This window comes from Trachemys scripta, chromosome 3, assembly GCF_013100865.1.
Source record: "Trachemys scripta elegans isolate TJP31775 chromosome 3, CAS_Tse_1.0, whole genome shotgun sequence".
Lineage (NCBI taxonomy): Eukaryota > Metazoa > Chordata > Testudines > Emydidae > Trachemys > Trachemys scripta.
In genome coordinates, this window is record NC_048300.1 from 182,044,550 (window position 1) to 182,057,830 (window position 13,281).

General features: G+C 42.9%; 1 protein-coding gene across 4 annotated transcripts in view; it reads right to left on the reverse strand.

The window, feature by feature from the left end:
• The window catches only part of LOC117875332 (protein LYRIC-like), a 44,492-nt gene that overhangs the window by 14,160 nt on the left and 17,051 nt on the right, over nt 1-13,281 (reverse strand). For 3 of the 4 annotated variants that reach the window (XM_034766569.1, XM_034766568.1, XM_034766566.1), the window contains exons 2-4: nt 9,925-9,984; nt 3,466-3,559; nt 1,395-1,463 (exon numbers count right to left, since the gene is read on the reverse strand). In XM_034766569.1, the coding sequence (XP_034622460.1) occupies nt 1,395-1,463; nt 3,466-3,559; nt 9,925-9,984 (223 nt within the window). The remainder of the gene's footprint in view (nt 1-1,394; nt 1,464-3,465; nt 3,560-9,924; nt 9,985-13,281) is intronic. The other variant, XM_034766567.1, reaches the window with a different exon arrangement.

Here is a 13,281-nt window from a genome sequence, read left to right on the forward strand (position 1 = left end):
AGGGTAAACACAGCATCTCCCTAGTTTTTTGTGGGGGAGAAGGGGCCACAAATGATCCTAACCCCATCTCCACACAGCTTATGCTGCTACTGCTGCCTCCCTGCTATGGAACAGCAAACAGCACTCAGCAGGATTAAGACTTATTTCATATATAGTAATGTCAAAAAGGGACCATTATGATCATCTAATCTAACCTCCTGCATAACTAAAGCTACTGAATATCTCCCAGTGATTTCCGATAACCCAATAAGATGTGGTTCAATTAGGACTGGTCCCCGCTTAGCACTCTGGCCCCAACCCAGCAAAGCACGTAAGCACATGCTTAACTTTAAGCATGCAAGTCGCAGTGACGTAAACAGAGCTACTCATGTGAGTAAAGTTAAGCATGTGGCCTACATGCTTTGCTGGACTGCAGCCAGAGTGCTCAGCACCTCCCAAGATGGAGCCTTTGGAGCATACCTTTCGTAAGGACATCCAGTCTTGATTTAAAGACCAAGCGATGGAGAGGGTGGTCCCAAAAATATTTAAATATTTGTACAGGTCATTTTTGTCCTGATCTTCACTTTTAGAGAAATACCCAAGTGCACTTTAAGGTGGTGCCCCTTTGTAAACAATTCTCTCCTTCCCCACAAATGTCCATGTTTGTGTCACTTGGGGTCACAATTCTAACTTCACATCCCAGCCTCTAAGATGTTCTGCTGTATTTATCTTTGAGGATTTCTTTGTTGTGTTAATAGATTTCTGAAGAGAATTAAATTGCTAGGGGTTTTTTTAAAAGCATAAATGTCATAACCTGCTTTCACATACCAGAGTTATAAGAACATAATTAGCATAAGTACATAGGTCCTTCCTATATAAGTCAATGAAAAGCACTGTGAGAACACCAGAGAAAAGGTGCTGTGAGTGTGAAGTATTATTTAATTAGCATTGGTAATGTTGTGTCTCCCTTTTTATAGCTGCAAAAGAAACAACAGCTTACTATAAATAGCTCTTAATTTCAGAAACCTTTTTGAAGTAGGCAGTTATGTAGGTTCTATAAATCAACTGTTACATACAATTTTTTTGAATTACAATATACAAAGTTATACAAATGCAACAGGTCTGCATGATGACCTAACTGCTGCAGATCTCTTATTCACCTCATATGTAAATCTCATTTGTCTTCGAAGTCCTGAGAATATCTTTGTGGGCTTTCATGAAAGCGTGGGGTAAAAACTGAAGCTCTTTTCCTTAGCAAATGGTTTGTGATGGGAAATGTTTACTGTGGAATAGCAAATTATCAAGAAAACTGGCAGGCAATTGAGGGGTAAATAGGCTCTAGGCGAGAAAAAGAATTGAGAGACCCAGCCAGAACATATATTGTACATGCATGTAAATATATATTGGAGGTTTACCTTTTTGTTTCAGACGTTCTTTCCTTAAATGTCTTTTTTCTCGGCTACTGATCTTGGTGTGCCAAACACCTGCAACACAGAACAAAGTTCGCCATCTCCATGCCACTAGTTACTATGAGTGAATAAGAAATTTCCTGTATGACCCATATTTGTTTACAAGGCAAAGAAAAGGAAATACTCTCATGCACATGCTATCCAGTGATATTATAAAATCGATGTTGCAACAATCTTGGTAATGGCCAAACATACAAAACACAATCACTGCGGTTAGTATCTTGTACAATCCTAGGTATTGTAAGCATTAGAGTGTGCCCATCCCTGTGGCACTTTGGACTCCCAGAAAGTCACGCTACAATATATAACTACTCTGCAATGCAATACTGTCTATTATATGGGCTGACTGATGTATCGCCACATAATTTACCGCCCTTTATGTAAGTCAAACCACATGACACCTCTTTCCTCAGGGAAGATGTCACAGCAGAGAGCCAAGTGCCCTGTATGCTTGATAATTGCTTTAGATGACAATGTCAATGAAAACATTAACTAACAAAAAGGGCACTGTTCTATCGCTGTCTCAGTTGTCAATTAATCTGACTCATAGCTTGGAGCCATCTTTCAGAAGCTCTGTGAAAAAAAAACAACTATTTACTTAATATTTGTATATAACACTAATTCTTACTGAGTTTTCTAACCTAGTCCCCGACTAGCTCATTAGATCTACTCGGGGATATGGCTCCCTCACAGGGTTGTCTGTAAACATGCAATCACCCTTGTACATATTGGGCCAAATTCTGTCCTGACTTATATCCTGTGCAATCCCTGTTAAGTGAATGGGCCTGGCACAAGCTGTCAGTCAAGGCAGAATCTGACCCTTTGATTTTGCTGAGCCTCCCACCTCTTCCAGGACGTCTCTGTACTGTGGATGGAATAGCTCATTATCTGCTCAGTCTGACGAAAACAACAAAAGTCTGTTTGAATTAAGTCCTTGACATTTCCTATTTTTCTTCTACACTCCAAGGAACCACTGTTTGATATTAACACACATGGCCGTGCAAAGGACGCCAACCAGTGACGACCACAGTAATCACATTATAATCTTTTAAACCCAGAAAAGCTCAGGCTTTGTAATTTTCAAAATGATCTGGGGAAAAGAATACAAGGTATTTTCCAGTGAAGTTGTAGCTAACAGACCCTTGGTGGCCTCTGCTGAATCCTCTGGGAGCTCCCACAGTTCCTGTATGCCTTCTGTGCAGATCGGTCTGTACCCACAGGTTTCTACTATGCTTGTATCACTCTGGCCATACTGGGATGCTGCTCTGAGGGCCTCAAGCACAAGCCCAGCAAGAGACAATGTGGGAGATAAAAGCCATATTGTGTTACTGCTGTAGAGGCCAGAGGGAAATGCGAACCTGGCAAGATCCAAAGGCAGGATCCTGTTATTCCCCTGGAACTGTGCCTCTGGCAAGAATAAGCATACCCCCTCCCTGGCTGTTTTGCCGTGCTGCCAGCCTCACTTCCAAGAACAAGCTACTGAGGGTATGTCTACACTGCAATGAAAATCCCACAGGCTGGCCCATGCCAGCTGATTTGGGCTTGGACTGTGGGGCTATTTCACTGCAGTGTAGACTTCCAAGCTTGGGCTGGAGCCCGGGCTCTAGGACCCTGTAAGTTGGGAGGGTCCCAGAACTTGGGCTGCAGCCCAAGCCCAGAAGTCTACACTGCAATGAAACAGCCCCTCAGCCCAAGCCCCGCGCGCATGAGTCAATTGGCACACACAGGCCGTGGGTGTCAACTTGCAGTGTACACATACCCTTAGGGAAGCTGCGGCCTGAAAGAGATGTGGTTAGCAGAGCTGCAATCCCCTTCTCTGTGGTCACTGGTGGGAAGGAAGGGGTTAGTCCAAAGACATCTGTCAAACTTGCAATTCTTTTGTAATGTAATTATTTTAAATACCAACTACCAAACAGTGCCTGTTCTGTCCACTGCTATGAAGGTGTTTAATCACCATAATTCTTACTTCTTTCTGGCAATACAAATCTGCTAACTGAGCTATCCACACATTTATTACCTTCCTCTTCTTCTGGCAATTTGTCTTTTTCAGCAGAGACGTGGTCTTTTGATGTTCCCTTTTCTGAGCACTGGGTCTTCTTCTTTTTCTTAGACTACAAAAAATACACATACACACACACACATATATATATATATACAAAATTTTCTCAGCTAGAGGCTTATTAGAGAGAAGAGAGGAGGAGACTGAGTGAGTACTAAGGTCCTCGTCCTGCAATGAGCTCACACAGAGTTCTGCTGAAGTCAATGAGACTCCACATGGGTGCAGGGGTTTGCCCAGGTACAGCTTATTGCGGGATCGAAGGAATGACCCTATTATGAACTCCAGAGAGCTGAATATTATACCCTCTGTACTACAAAATGACATTTATCTGCAAAGTTAGAAACTGCGCATTCAAATTCAGACAGCTGCTGCATATTGATATTTTGCCCATTTTGTCTTCAAAGCACTTTATAAACAGTAATTATTCCTCAGAACGATGAGGTAAGAAATACACACTATCTACCCTATTTACATCGGGAAAACTAAAGCAGAGAAGACCAGGCCACCAGATGCTTAGAGTTTGGCACTACAATAAGTAGTCTGATTTTCAAAGGTATCAAGCACCCATAGTTTCCACTGACTATAATGGGTGTTGTAGGTGCTCAGAATCTCTGGAAAGCAGGCCAATTTCATGTAGGAACCTAAATATGAATTTGTGTCACTAACGTTAGGCCGCAAAGTTTAAACATTTCAGTTTCCCTTAGTAACTCTCAACTTTTCCAAGCTAGAACACCCATCTCCTCAAACATGCTTCCTATCTAGCCAGGGTCCTGCTCTCATTGAGAAATATGGGAAGGGCAGATTGTCATAGCCCCCAACATCTGTTCACAACTCCAAGGATGAGAAACCCGGGCTAAGTGATTTGTCCAGAAGTCTCCAGTGTCAAAACTAGGATTTGAATTCAGGTATTCCTAGCTCCCAGTTCTGTGTTCAGACCACTGAACTGTGTCCTCCTTCTTACGCTATAACAGAGTAAAAGAATACATTCACTGTGGTAACACGAGTGAAACAAAGGCAGCAATCTGATTAGCTAAATAAGATTCCGACACATGCAATAATGGGATAACCACCAAGTAGGATGGAATCTCTAACTCATAACTCACACAAATCCATGCACCCATGATAAAAAAAGAGCAGAAGAACAATATGCTCGAAATATTCATTTGAACCAACTGCAAATAAATAAAGAAACAGGAGCCTGTGTTTATTGAACTCTGCCATCTGTTACAGTGAGAAGCTTTTCAAGCAGTTACAGCTCAGAGTGAAGACACTTTCAACAACTGGGGAGACAAACTGGCAGTTTAAAATAAAAACAAAAATAAAGAAATTTCTATTCTGCTTCCAGTTGGCTTTTATACTTACTAATCTGGAAGGACAACAATTTTGTGTTTTATGAACTATGGGTTTGTCTCCTTAGTTGTTCAGGGCAGCTTCAATCCAAGCCTTTGCTCACTACAGTTACCTCACATGTGCATCCTATCCTGTTGTGTGTTGTTGCTTGTAAAGAAGATTGGGAAGATGTCCAAGGTGACTTTCTTTAAGACAGTTTTGAAGTGAAGTCAGGACTACTATATTGGGAGGGTTAATGACAAGTTTTTCCAAGTTAAATGTATTGCTGAAAAAGTCATGTAAAAATAAGCATTCCATAGCAATCCCTGAAGATTGGGAACATTCTTTGGCTTAACATACATGGGAAATGTGCTATTATCCAAACAAACTATATTAAAAGAAGGTGAAATCAAACACTCTAAAGTTAGAAATTGCCAGAACTAAGGTTTAATTCAAGCCCCCTTGTGTGTACACACTGGTACAGTCTTCATCTACATGCTCACATACTACTTATTCCATGGGACTCTTGCCTCATTCAAGTCACCCAAATACTGAGCTGAATACAAAGTTATTAATTTCCTCATGGGCTTTTCTATGGTGCTCATCTGAGCTCTTCACAAACATTAATGAATTTATGAGATTAAGTCATTATTATCCCCATTATTAGCTTGGGAACTGACTAAAATTGTCAGCAGTTTCCACTAATTTTGGGTGACCAACTTGAAATACATAACATCCATTTTAGGGTACTTAGTATTTTATAGCACTTTATAATGTCAAAGAAAAGCTCCCATTGACCATAACTGCAGCTCTAAGTGCTCAGCACTTCTGCAAATCAGACACCAGGGTCTCAAGTTAGGCATCCAGAATATGAGCAACACACAATTAATGGCCAGCTGTGAACATTTTGGTTTAAGTGACTTGCCCAGTTCACACAGGAGCTGAGGTAGAGACAGGGATAGAATCTGATTCTTCAAAGCAGCATTCAATAGCCTTGACCATGAGACCATCCTTTCTCTTCCTGCCATGTCTGGCTCATTCACTATACACGGTGCAACTTCTGCTACAAATGAAACAGGGGTCCTACAGATAACAGCCTCATTCACTACACAACCCGCATTAACTGTCAGAATTTAGCTCATCTTGTGCACTAAATGAGTGCACTGAATGGAAAAAAACCTGTATGTGATCACGTAATTAAAGATCGCATCCTAATGCAGACACAACATGGCCGATTTAAGGATGTCCAGGCAACATTAATTCTGGCATTTCCTAGCTTTTCAATGCTTGACTTTGCAACCTTAACATTCTTGTAATGTAGGCTTTTTAAAAATGAATCTTCTAATTAAAAAAAAAAAAATCATGACACCTCTTCCCCAGAAATTCTAACATGTGGAACCATTCTGACGCCCACCTTGATTAGTCAGCAGGATTCGTACCTTTAGATACACAGCACAGACCTCTACCACTTGAACTAATGGGGTAACTGGTAGCTGTAGTAGGCTGTTCTGCTCTACATGGACCAGTTGTTAGAGAGGGAAAGCAACACACACTCTGCCAGTGGGTTTCACAGCTATTTGCTGTCAGCAGAGGAATAGAGAGAATCTGGACTCCTGGTTTTAATTCTAGGTGTAAGCAGAGTCTGGATGAGCTCTCCCCTGACACCTAGTGGTGAGCTGTGGAAAAAGACTTCAGAAGCTGATCTCGTTTGCATGGACACAACCACCCCACCTAGGTGCTCAGCATGATGGGATTGCTTGCCCAAATGATCACTTGTGGCTGATGTTGGATCCCCAGTCTCCTTGTTATGGGGACAGGAGTAATAAAGCGTTGTTATCCTTGTTGTGTGAACTGAGGACAGCAAAACTGTACCTGGCATACCCCAATGGAGGGACTCACCCTCAACTGAACAGCACTCACTAGGCAGGGGACATGGGTTCCAAAGTCCAATGAGTTGAGAGAAGTGGGGGCAGGGGGTAGACCTGACTGGGTGGGCCCTATTTAAGGGTCCTATACACCATTTGACCCTTTTTCTCTCTATTGTATAATAAAAGAGCTAATTGAGAGTTTTCTTACATGCTGCAGAACTGAAATCGCTTAATACCTAGGTCTAAGTATAGGTCTTAGACCTACTCTGGGACAGTGTCTCTATTACAAAAGACTGCCCAGTGTGCACCAGCAGTAAGGCTCCCCCACTAACAGCTGAAATCACTGAAAGCTGTGGTAAATGGGTGGAGGGGCCTGAAGACATCTTGGTGAGCTGGTGCAGAGGCATAGCAAGCAGCTAGCAGGGTGGCTAGTGGAGAGTTGTGACCAGCAGGGTGGCTGGCAGAGGGACATGGCAAGCGGCCAATAGAGAAGCTGGTGGAGAGGGCCAGAGCAGAGCAGAGCCCCACAGAGGCATGGCAATCGGCCATTGGGGCGATGAGCGAGTGCCTGAGCAGTGCAGTGTGTAAGGTACCTCCTTGCCTCCCTGCCTTCCACACAGGGTGGGAGGTGAACTATGCAGATGAACCTCTGAACTCTGCACTGGCCAAGGATAGCAACTGTGAGTGGGGTACAGAGAAGGGATGGGCACGTTAAAGGGACTTTTGGGTTGCTGGACTTAAGACCCTGAGGGGAAAAGGACACTGCCCAACTTGCTTGGGGGTGGGTCCTTTGCTCTTGGTTCATGAACCCTAGTTGCAGTGTTTTCCCAAATTAATGCTGAGTTACTTTCCTCCTTTTATTAAAAGTTTTTGCTACACTCAGACTCTGTGCTTGAGAGAGGGGAAGTATTGCCTCTTAGAGGTGCCCAGGGGGTGGTGTGTAATTGTCCCAGGTCACTAGGTGGGGGGCTCGAGCCGGTTTTGTGTTATATTGTTGAAAAGGAACCCCTAGATACTGAACCCAGCCTTTGTTGCTGCTGGCTCCACCTGGCAGGAGGATTACATAGGTTTTGTAGCGGAACGGTTATAGACCCTTTTGCTCCTATGCCCCAGCTGGTCCCAGTGCCTCTCTCCCCAAAGTTCAGGTTGCTTGACACTTCCCATTACAAGACCTTGTTTTCTGTTGCTTGTAACTTTGCCAAACTTTAACCATTTAGGGTGAAATTTCCCATGCTGGATATCTGCCGCCGGTTGATTTTTGGTTGGGTTTGTTTTTTAGTTTTGGTGTTTTTCAGTTTCATCTTAAATGTTTCAGACATTATTTTGCTAATTATAATTTTTTTTTTTTTTACAACTACTTCATTGGTCTTATGGTTAAAACCAAGTGCAGGGTCTTTTCTGAGCAGTGTAATGGTAGGTTTGTCTGTTTGACCACTTTATATGAAATTGGTTTTTGGAGCAGAGTGATGGGATAGGAGCTTATTTCACCCACTGTGTGTATGAATGTCATATTGCAGAGCTGCTGGGTATAGTATGTCTTCCCCTGGGGAGAACATGCTCGTTCAAACAAAACAAACGTGTGTTGTGTGGGTGTTTTGTTGATAACATTAACCTGTGTTTTCTGTCAGTTTGTCTGGTTTGTGTTTCTAATGTGGGTTTCTCCAGTTCAGTGACTGTTTTCTTTATTTCTACTCTAGTGTTTTTTCATAAAGCACTTCAGTGGCTGGTTCTTTGTTCTCTCCCAAACCAGTTCTCATGTGTTAGTGGTTTCCGAACATGTGGCCTTTGGTTCGGTGTCTCTCTCAGCGGTGTCCCCACAGGAGAGAATTTTCCCATTCCTAAAAAAAAAAATCTTGGGTTGTATAAGTAGGGGTATTGCCAGCAGATTGAGGGACGTGATCATTCCCCTCTATTCGACATTGGTGAGGCCTCATCTGGAGCACTGTGTCCAGTTTTGAGCCCCACACTACAAGAAGGATGTGGAAAAATTGGAAAGAGTCCAGCGGAGGGCAACAAAAATGATTTGGGGGCTGGAGCACATGACTTATGAGGAGAGGCTGAAGGAACTGGGATTGTTTAGTCTGCAGAAGAGAAGAATGAGGAGGGATTTGATAGCTACTTTCAACTACCTGAAAGGGGGTTCCAAAGAGGATGGATCTAGACTGTTCTCAGTGGTAGCAGATGACAGAACAAGGAATAATGGTCTCAAGTTGCAGTGGGGGAGGTTTAGGTTGGATATTAGGAAAAACTTTTTCACTAGGAGGGTGGTGAAGCACTGGAATGGGTTACCTAGGGAGGTGATGGAATCTCCTTCCTTAGAGGTTTTTAAGGTCAGGCTTGACAAAGCCCTGGCTGGGATGATTTAGTTAGGGATTGGTCCTGCTTTGAGCAGGGGGTTGGACTAAACGACCTCCTGAGGTCCCTTCCAACCCTGATATTCTATGATTCTATGATTGAGAAGCTGTAGTGCCTCCATGCTTTAGAGCAGGGACTTGAAATTTGGCAGGGGATTCTATTTGGTTAAAAGGAGTTGCCTTTTGCTATTCCTATGAAAATCTGCCCAAATTTTGCCAAGTTATAAACCTCTGAAAATCTCAGTTTGTTCATGCTTACAGATTTGTTAGAGTTAGGCATCTAAGTTCAACAAATATTTGGTCCGAACTGAGCATGCTCCACTTCCCAGACACAGTTTTATCTGTGACCAGGAAGGGTCAAGCAACCTTAACTATAGGCAGTGCCTACAGTCCTGTCTATAACAATATGACTGTACCACAGATTTGTTCAGTTCAGGCCTGATCCAAAGCCCAGTGAAATCAATGGGAAGTCTTGTATTTGGATTAGGCTCTTTAGTTATCATAATTAATGACAACAGTTTGGTAAGGGATATTAAAACTTGTGCTTCTGATCTTAAACCAATCTCTAAGTATAACACACTTGGGGGGGGGGGAGCGGGCAAATTATCCCATCACTGCCTGAGGAGGTCACACACCTTCCTCTGAAGCATCTGCTGCTGGCCATTCCTGGACACAGAATACTAGCCTAGATAGACCTTGGGTCTGATCCAGTCTGGCAACTTCTGTGTTCCTAACTGCAATTCTTTAAGTCTTTCAAATAACAGGAACGTGTTATCCTTACAAAAGCCATAATAGAAAATAAGAACATTCTTAAAACAAATATCATCTTAGAAATACCGTGTAAATTCTGGAACTAATAGTGGTACCTTCAGTAGCTTTTTTTCTCTCATGCCAACAGAGGTTAGAAGCTGACAATTCACTGGAACCTGGAACATGGATATTCAAAAATGTTATACTATGGGGAAAATACATTCCTATAAGCTCAATGTTGCAATTCTTGTAATACACCTCCATGGGAGTCAGTCACATGTGATCGGTCTGAAAGAATACACAGAATTAACAATAACCCCAGGCTAGGAGTTTGTGGCCTTGTTGCAACTTAAGTTAATTGATTGCCAATTGATTTGAATGAGCTAAAAACCTTTATTAAAGACAGTCTAGAAAATCCACAAACTTTTGTCCCAAGACAGAAACATTTGTGGTTTACCCTAGAGTATATATAGACCAGGATAAAAAGTGTCAGTCAACACATTTTAAAACAGACAGGGTGATTTTACTGTGTATTTTAATGTGTATTAGCTGGTTGAGATGGACTCTAGGTTGTGTCTAGACATACCACTAGGGTAAACCACAAGTGTTTGTGGAACGTCCAGATGAGCATGCATTGGCTAACTCAAACTCATTGGCAATCAATTAATTTGAGTTACAAGAAGACGGCAAACTTTAGCCGGACATAACTTGAAATAGCAAGGCTCACAGCAATTTGGGAAGGACAATGCACACTACCCTTCCCTAGGGTTCCATCACAGAAGGGAACCTGTAGTTTCTGCTTGGGACACAGCAGAACCCCCACCAATGGAGGCTGCCAAAAGAATGCACTGTATAGGCATCTCCCTTAGCTGCTCTGACCATACCACCTGCCCTTCCCAGAGCTACCCAGGTTAAGGGATGTGCTGGCTCCCTGCAATCCTTCTGGTAAAGGGGAAGTTGCTACCACATTCTACCATCTGCTCTCCCCCTTCCTCTGAGAACTGAACTGGTGCTGACTTTTTAGACTCCAAATGTACCGGGTGAATAAGAAATGATCTCCACCGAAGGTTGTGATAATTAATTATCACCAAAAAGAAATTGCCTTATAGTTTTATCAACAGAGACATTTATTCATTGCTGGGCCAATTGCTTTGACAGTCATTCCTATACTAACAACTCTGGACTAGCACAGCTTAGGGCCCTGACCTTGCAAAGAGAATTGTCTAGGTAGCACCCTGCATATAACTCCACTGAAATCAGGGGGGCTCTGCCCCACATAGCTCATTATGCAGAACTGGTGCCATAATTTGTTCCTACATTTTCCAGAGTTAATTCTCAGCCCCTCAATACTATGGTGATTAGGTAGATCAAACTATGCTGCTGCCTCCTGGACCACTTCCTACCAGACCCCTCTCTTCCCACAGGGTAAAGCAAAGCACTGAACACAACAATAAAGTTTCTGACCTTCAAAGAGTCACCAGTCCCTCCTTTGCAGACTTGATCTGAGGAAGCAAGCATTCCTGTGGTGCTCCTTCCCAAGTCAGCTCACCTCCACTGCCTGCCCACCACTGAGCTACTCTGCTCCCATTTTTAAGCTCCTTCTCCAGTTTGTGCAGACTTTGCAGGTGTGTGGGCCCAGAACAGCTCCATGACCCGTTCCTCTCCAGTGTGGGGTTTGTACACTCCATCACACTCACTAATGATCTCTAGATGAAACACTGGTCAACTCAGTATGGCTATTTTCTTGCCCTCACCATGATATTATGCCAGTTAGACCCCCATGTAATAGTCTATGTCTCTCATTTTATCCTGCCCCCATTTTGGTCAGCAAGCTGGCCCTACAGCTCTGGAAGTCCCTCCAACCTTTCCTTCCTTGTCAGGGCCCCTAGGTTTCATTTTTGGCCACATGTTAATTTATGGCACTGTTTGGTCATTTTGAGAAAAAAATATAATTATTTGATGTAATTTATCGTTACTGGAATCATTGCAAATAAATGAATAAATGTAGATTGATGCCTTTCCTCATTCTTAAAGGAAAATATTGTTTTTTATGCAGTCAGAGATAAACTGAATTAAATAATTGTATAAATCCACTATGTTACCAGATTTGCACATTACTTTGGGGTATTCTCATTTATTTGGGTTACTCTTCTGGGAAAGGGGATTCTGTTCTCAATGTACTGTTTGTGTCACTTGTGTTTTCATATGGAGCTCTACTTCTCCGTGCTGCAAGTCCCCTCCCAATGGAGCTACCCTGCAGGACCTAGGTTCCCTAGGGCTGGGTTTCTTCAGCCCCAAAACCAGATGAACACACCCACATCCACCCATACATTAACAGAGCAAGTCTGAGTGGACCGGGTCAATCAGCACTGTCAAGCTGACCCCTTATATGTCTCTGCACTCACTGGGCTGGATGAAGCAGCACTTTCAAGCTGCCTCTCCTTATATACCTCTGGGCTCCATGGACTGGGTCGAGCAGCACTTTCAAGCTGTTACCCTTATACGTCCCAGATTCAGCACATCCCTATCCCCACTCTCACATCACAATTGTACTGGCAGTAACCTACTTGATGAGCAAACCACACAGTATTTTGGGCGCTGCAGTAGAGTGAATGGGGGAAGCTAACAACACAGAAGAGTAAACTTCAGCAAGAGAGAGAGAAGTAACCAACTTAACCATAAAAGTTATTTATTGAATAATAGTGATAACTACACAAGGAGGGTTAAACCAAAATAACATACATTATTAAAGGTTAACACCTAAGGTAGAAAGGAAAAAAAGAGAGAGAGAAAGAGGGGGGATCTCACCCACTCCATGAGGCTTGAACTGGTCAGGGTTCCCAGTGATGGTGATAGCGGAGGGTCCTGAGTGCTGGAGACAGGCAGAGTCCCCAGCAGGATCAGTCAGGAGAAGATGGAGTTCCAGTGGAACTGATGCATAGTTTGGATCTAAGCATCAAAACCCTGACTAGAGGGTGAGTAAGGATTTTTGTAGAGAAAATACAACTGTTCAAGGGAGAACAATAGATTTGTTTATAGGTAAGCTGATGACAAGGGTTTTCTTTAGACTAGACAGTAAGAGCGGATCACTCTTGGCTATGGGTGGTGTTTTCTTCCAGGGAGCTCACAATGCAACTAGGCTGCTTCAGTATTTGGATATCAATTAAGGATTCATTACTAGAATTGGTTTGATAATTGCTGAGCTGGGTGTGTACAGACATAGGTTCATTAAGTATCAGAGGGGTAGCCATGTTAGTCTGAATCTGTAAAAAGCAACAGAGGGTCCTGTGGCACCTTTAAGACTAACAGAAGTATTGGGAGCATAAGCTTTCGTGGGTAAGAACCTCACTTCTTCAGATGCAAGATGTATTTTCTCTTACATCTGAAGAAGTGAGGATCTTACCCATGAAAGCTTATGCTCCCAATACTTATGTTAGTCTTAAAGGTGCCACAGGACCCTCTGTTGCTTTTTA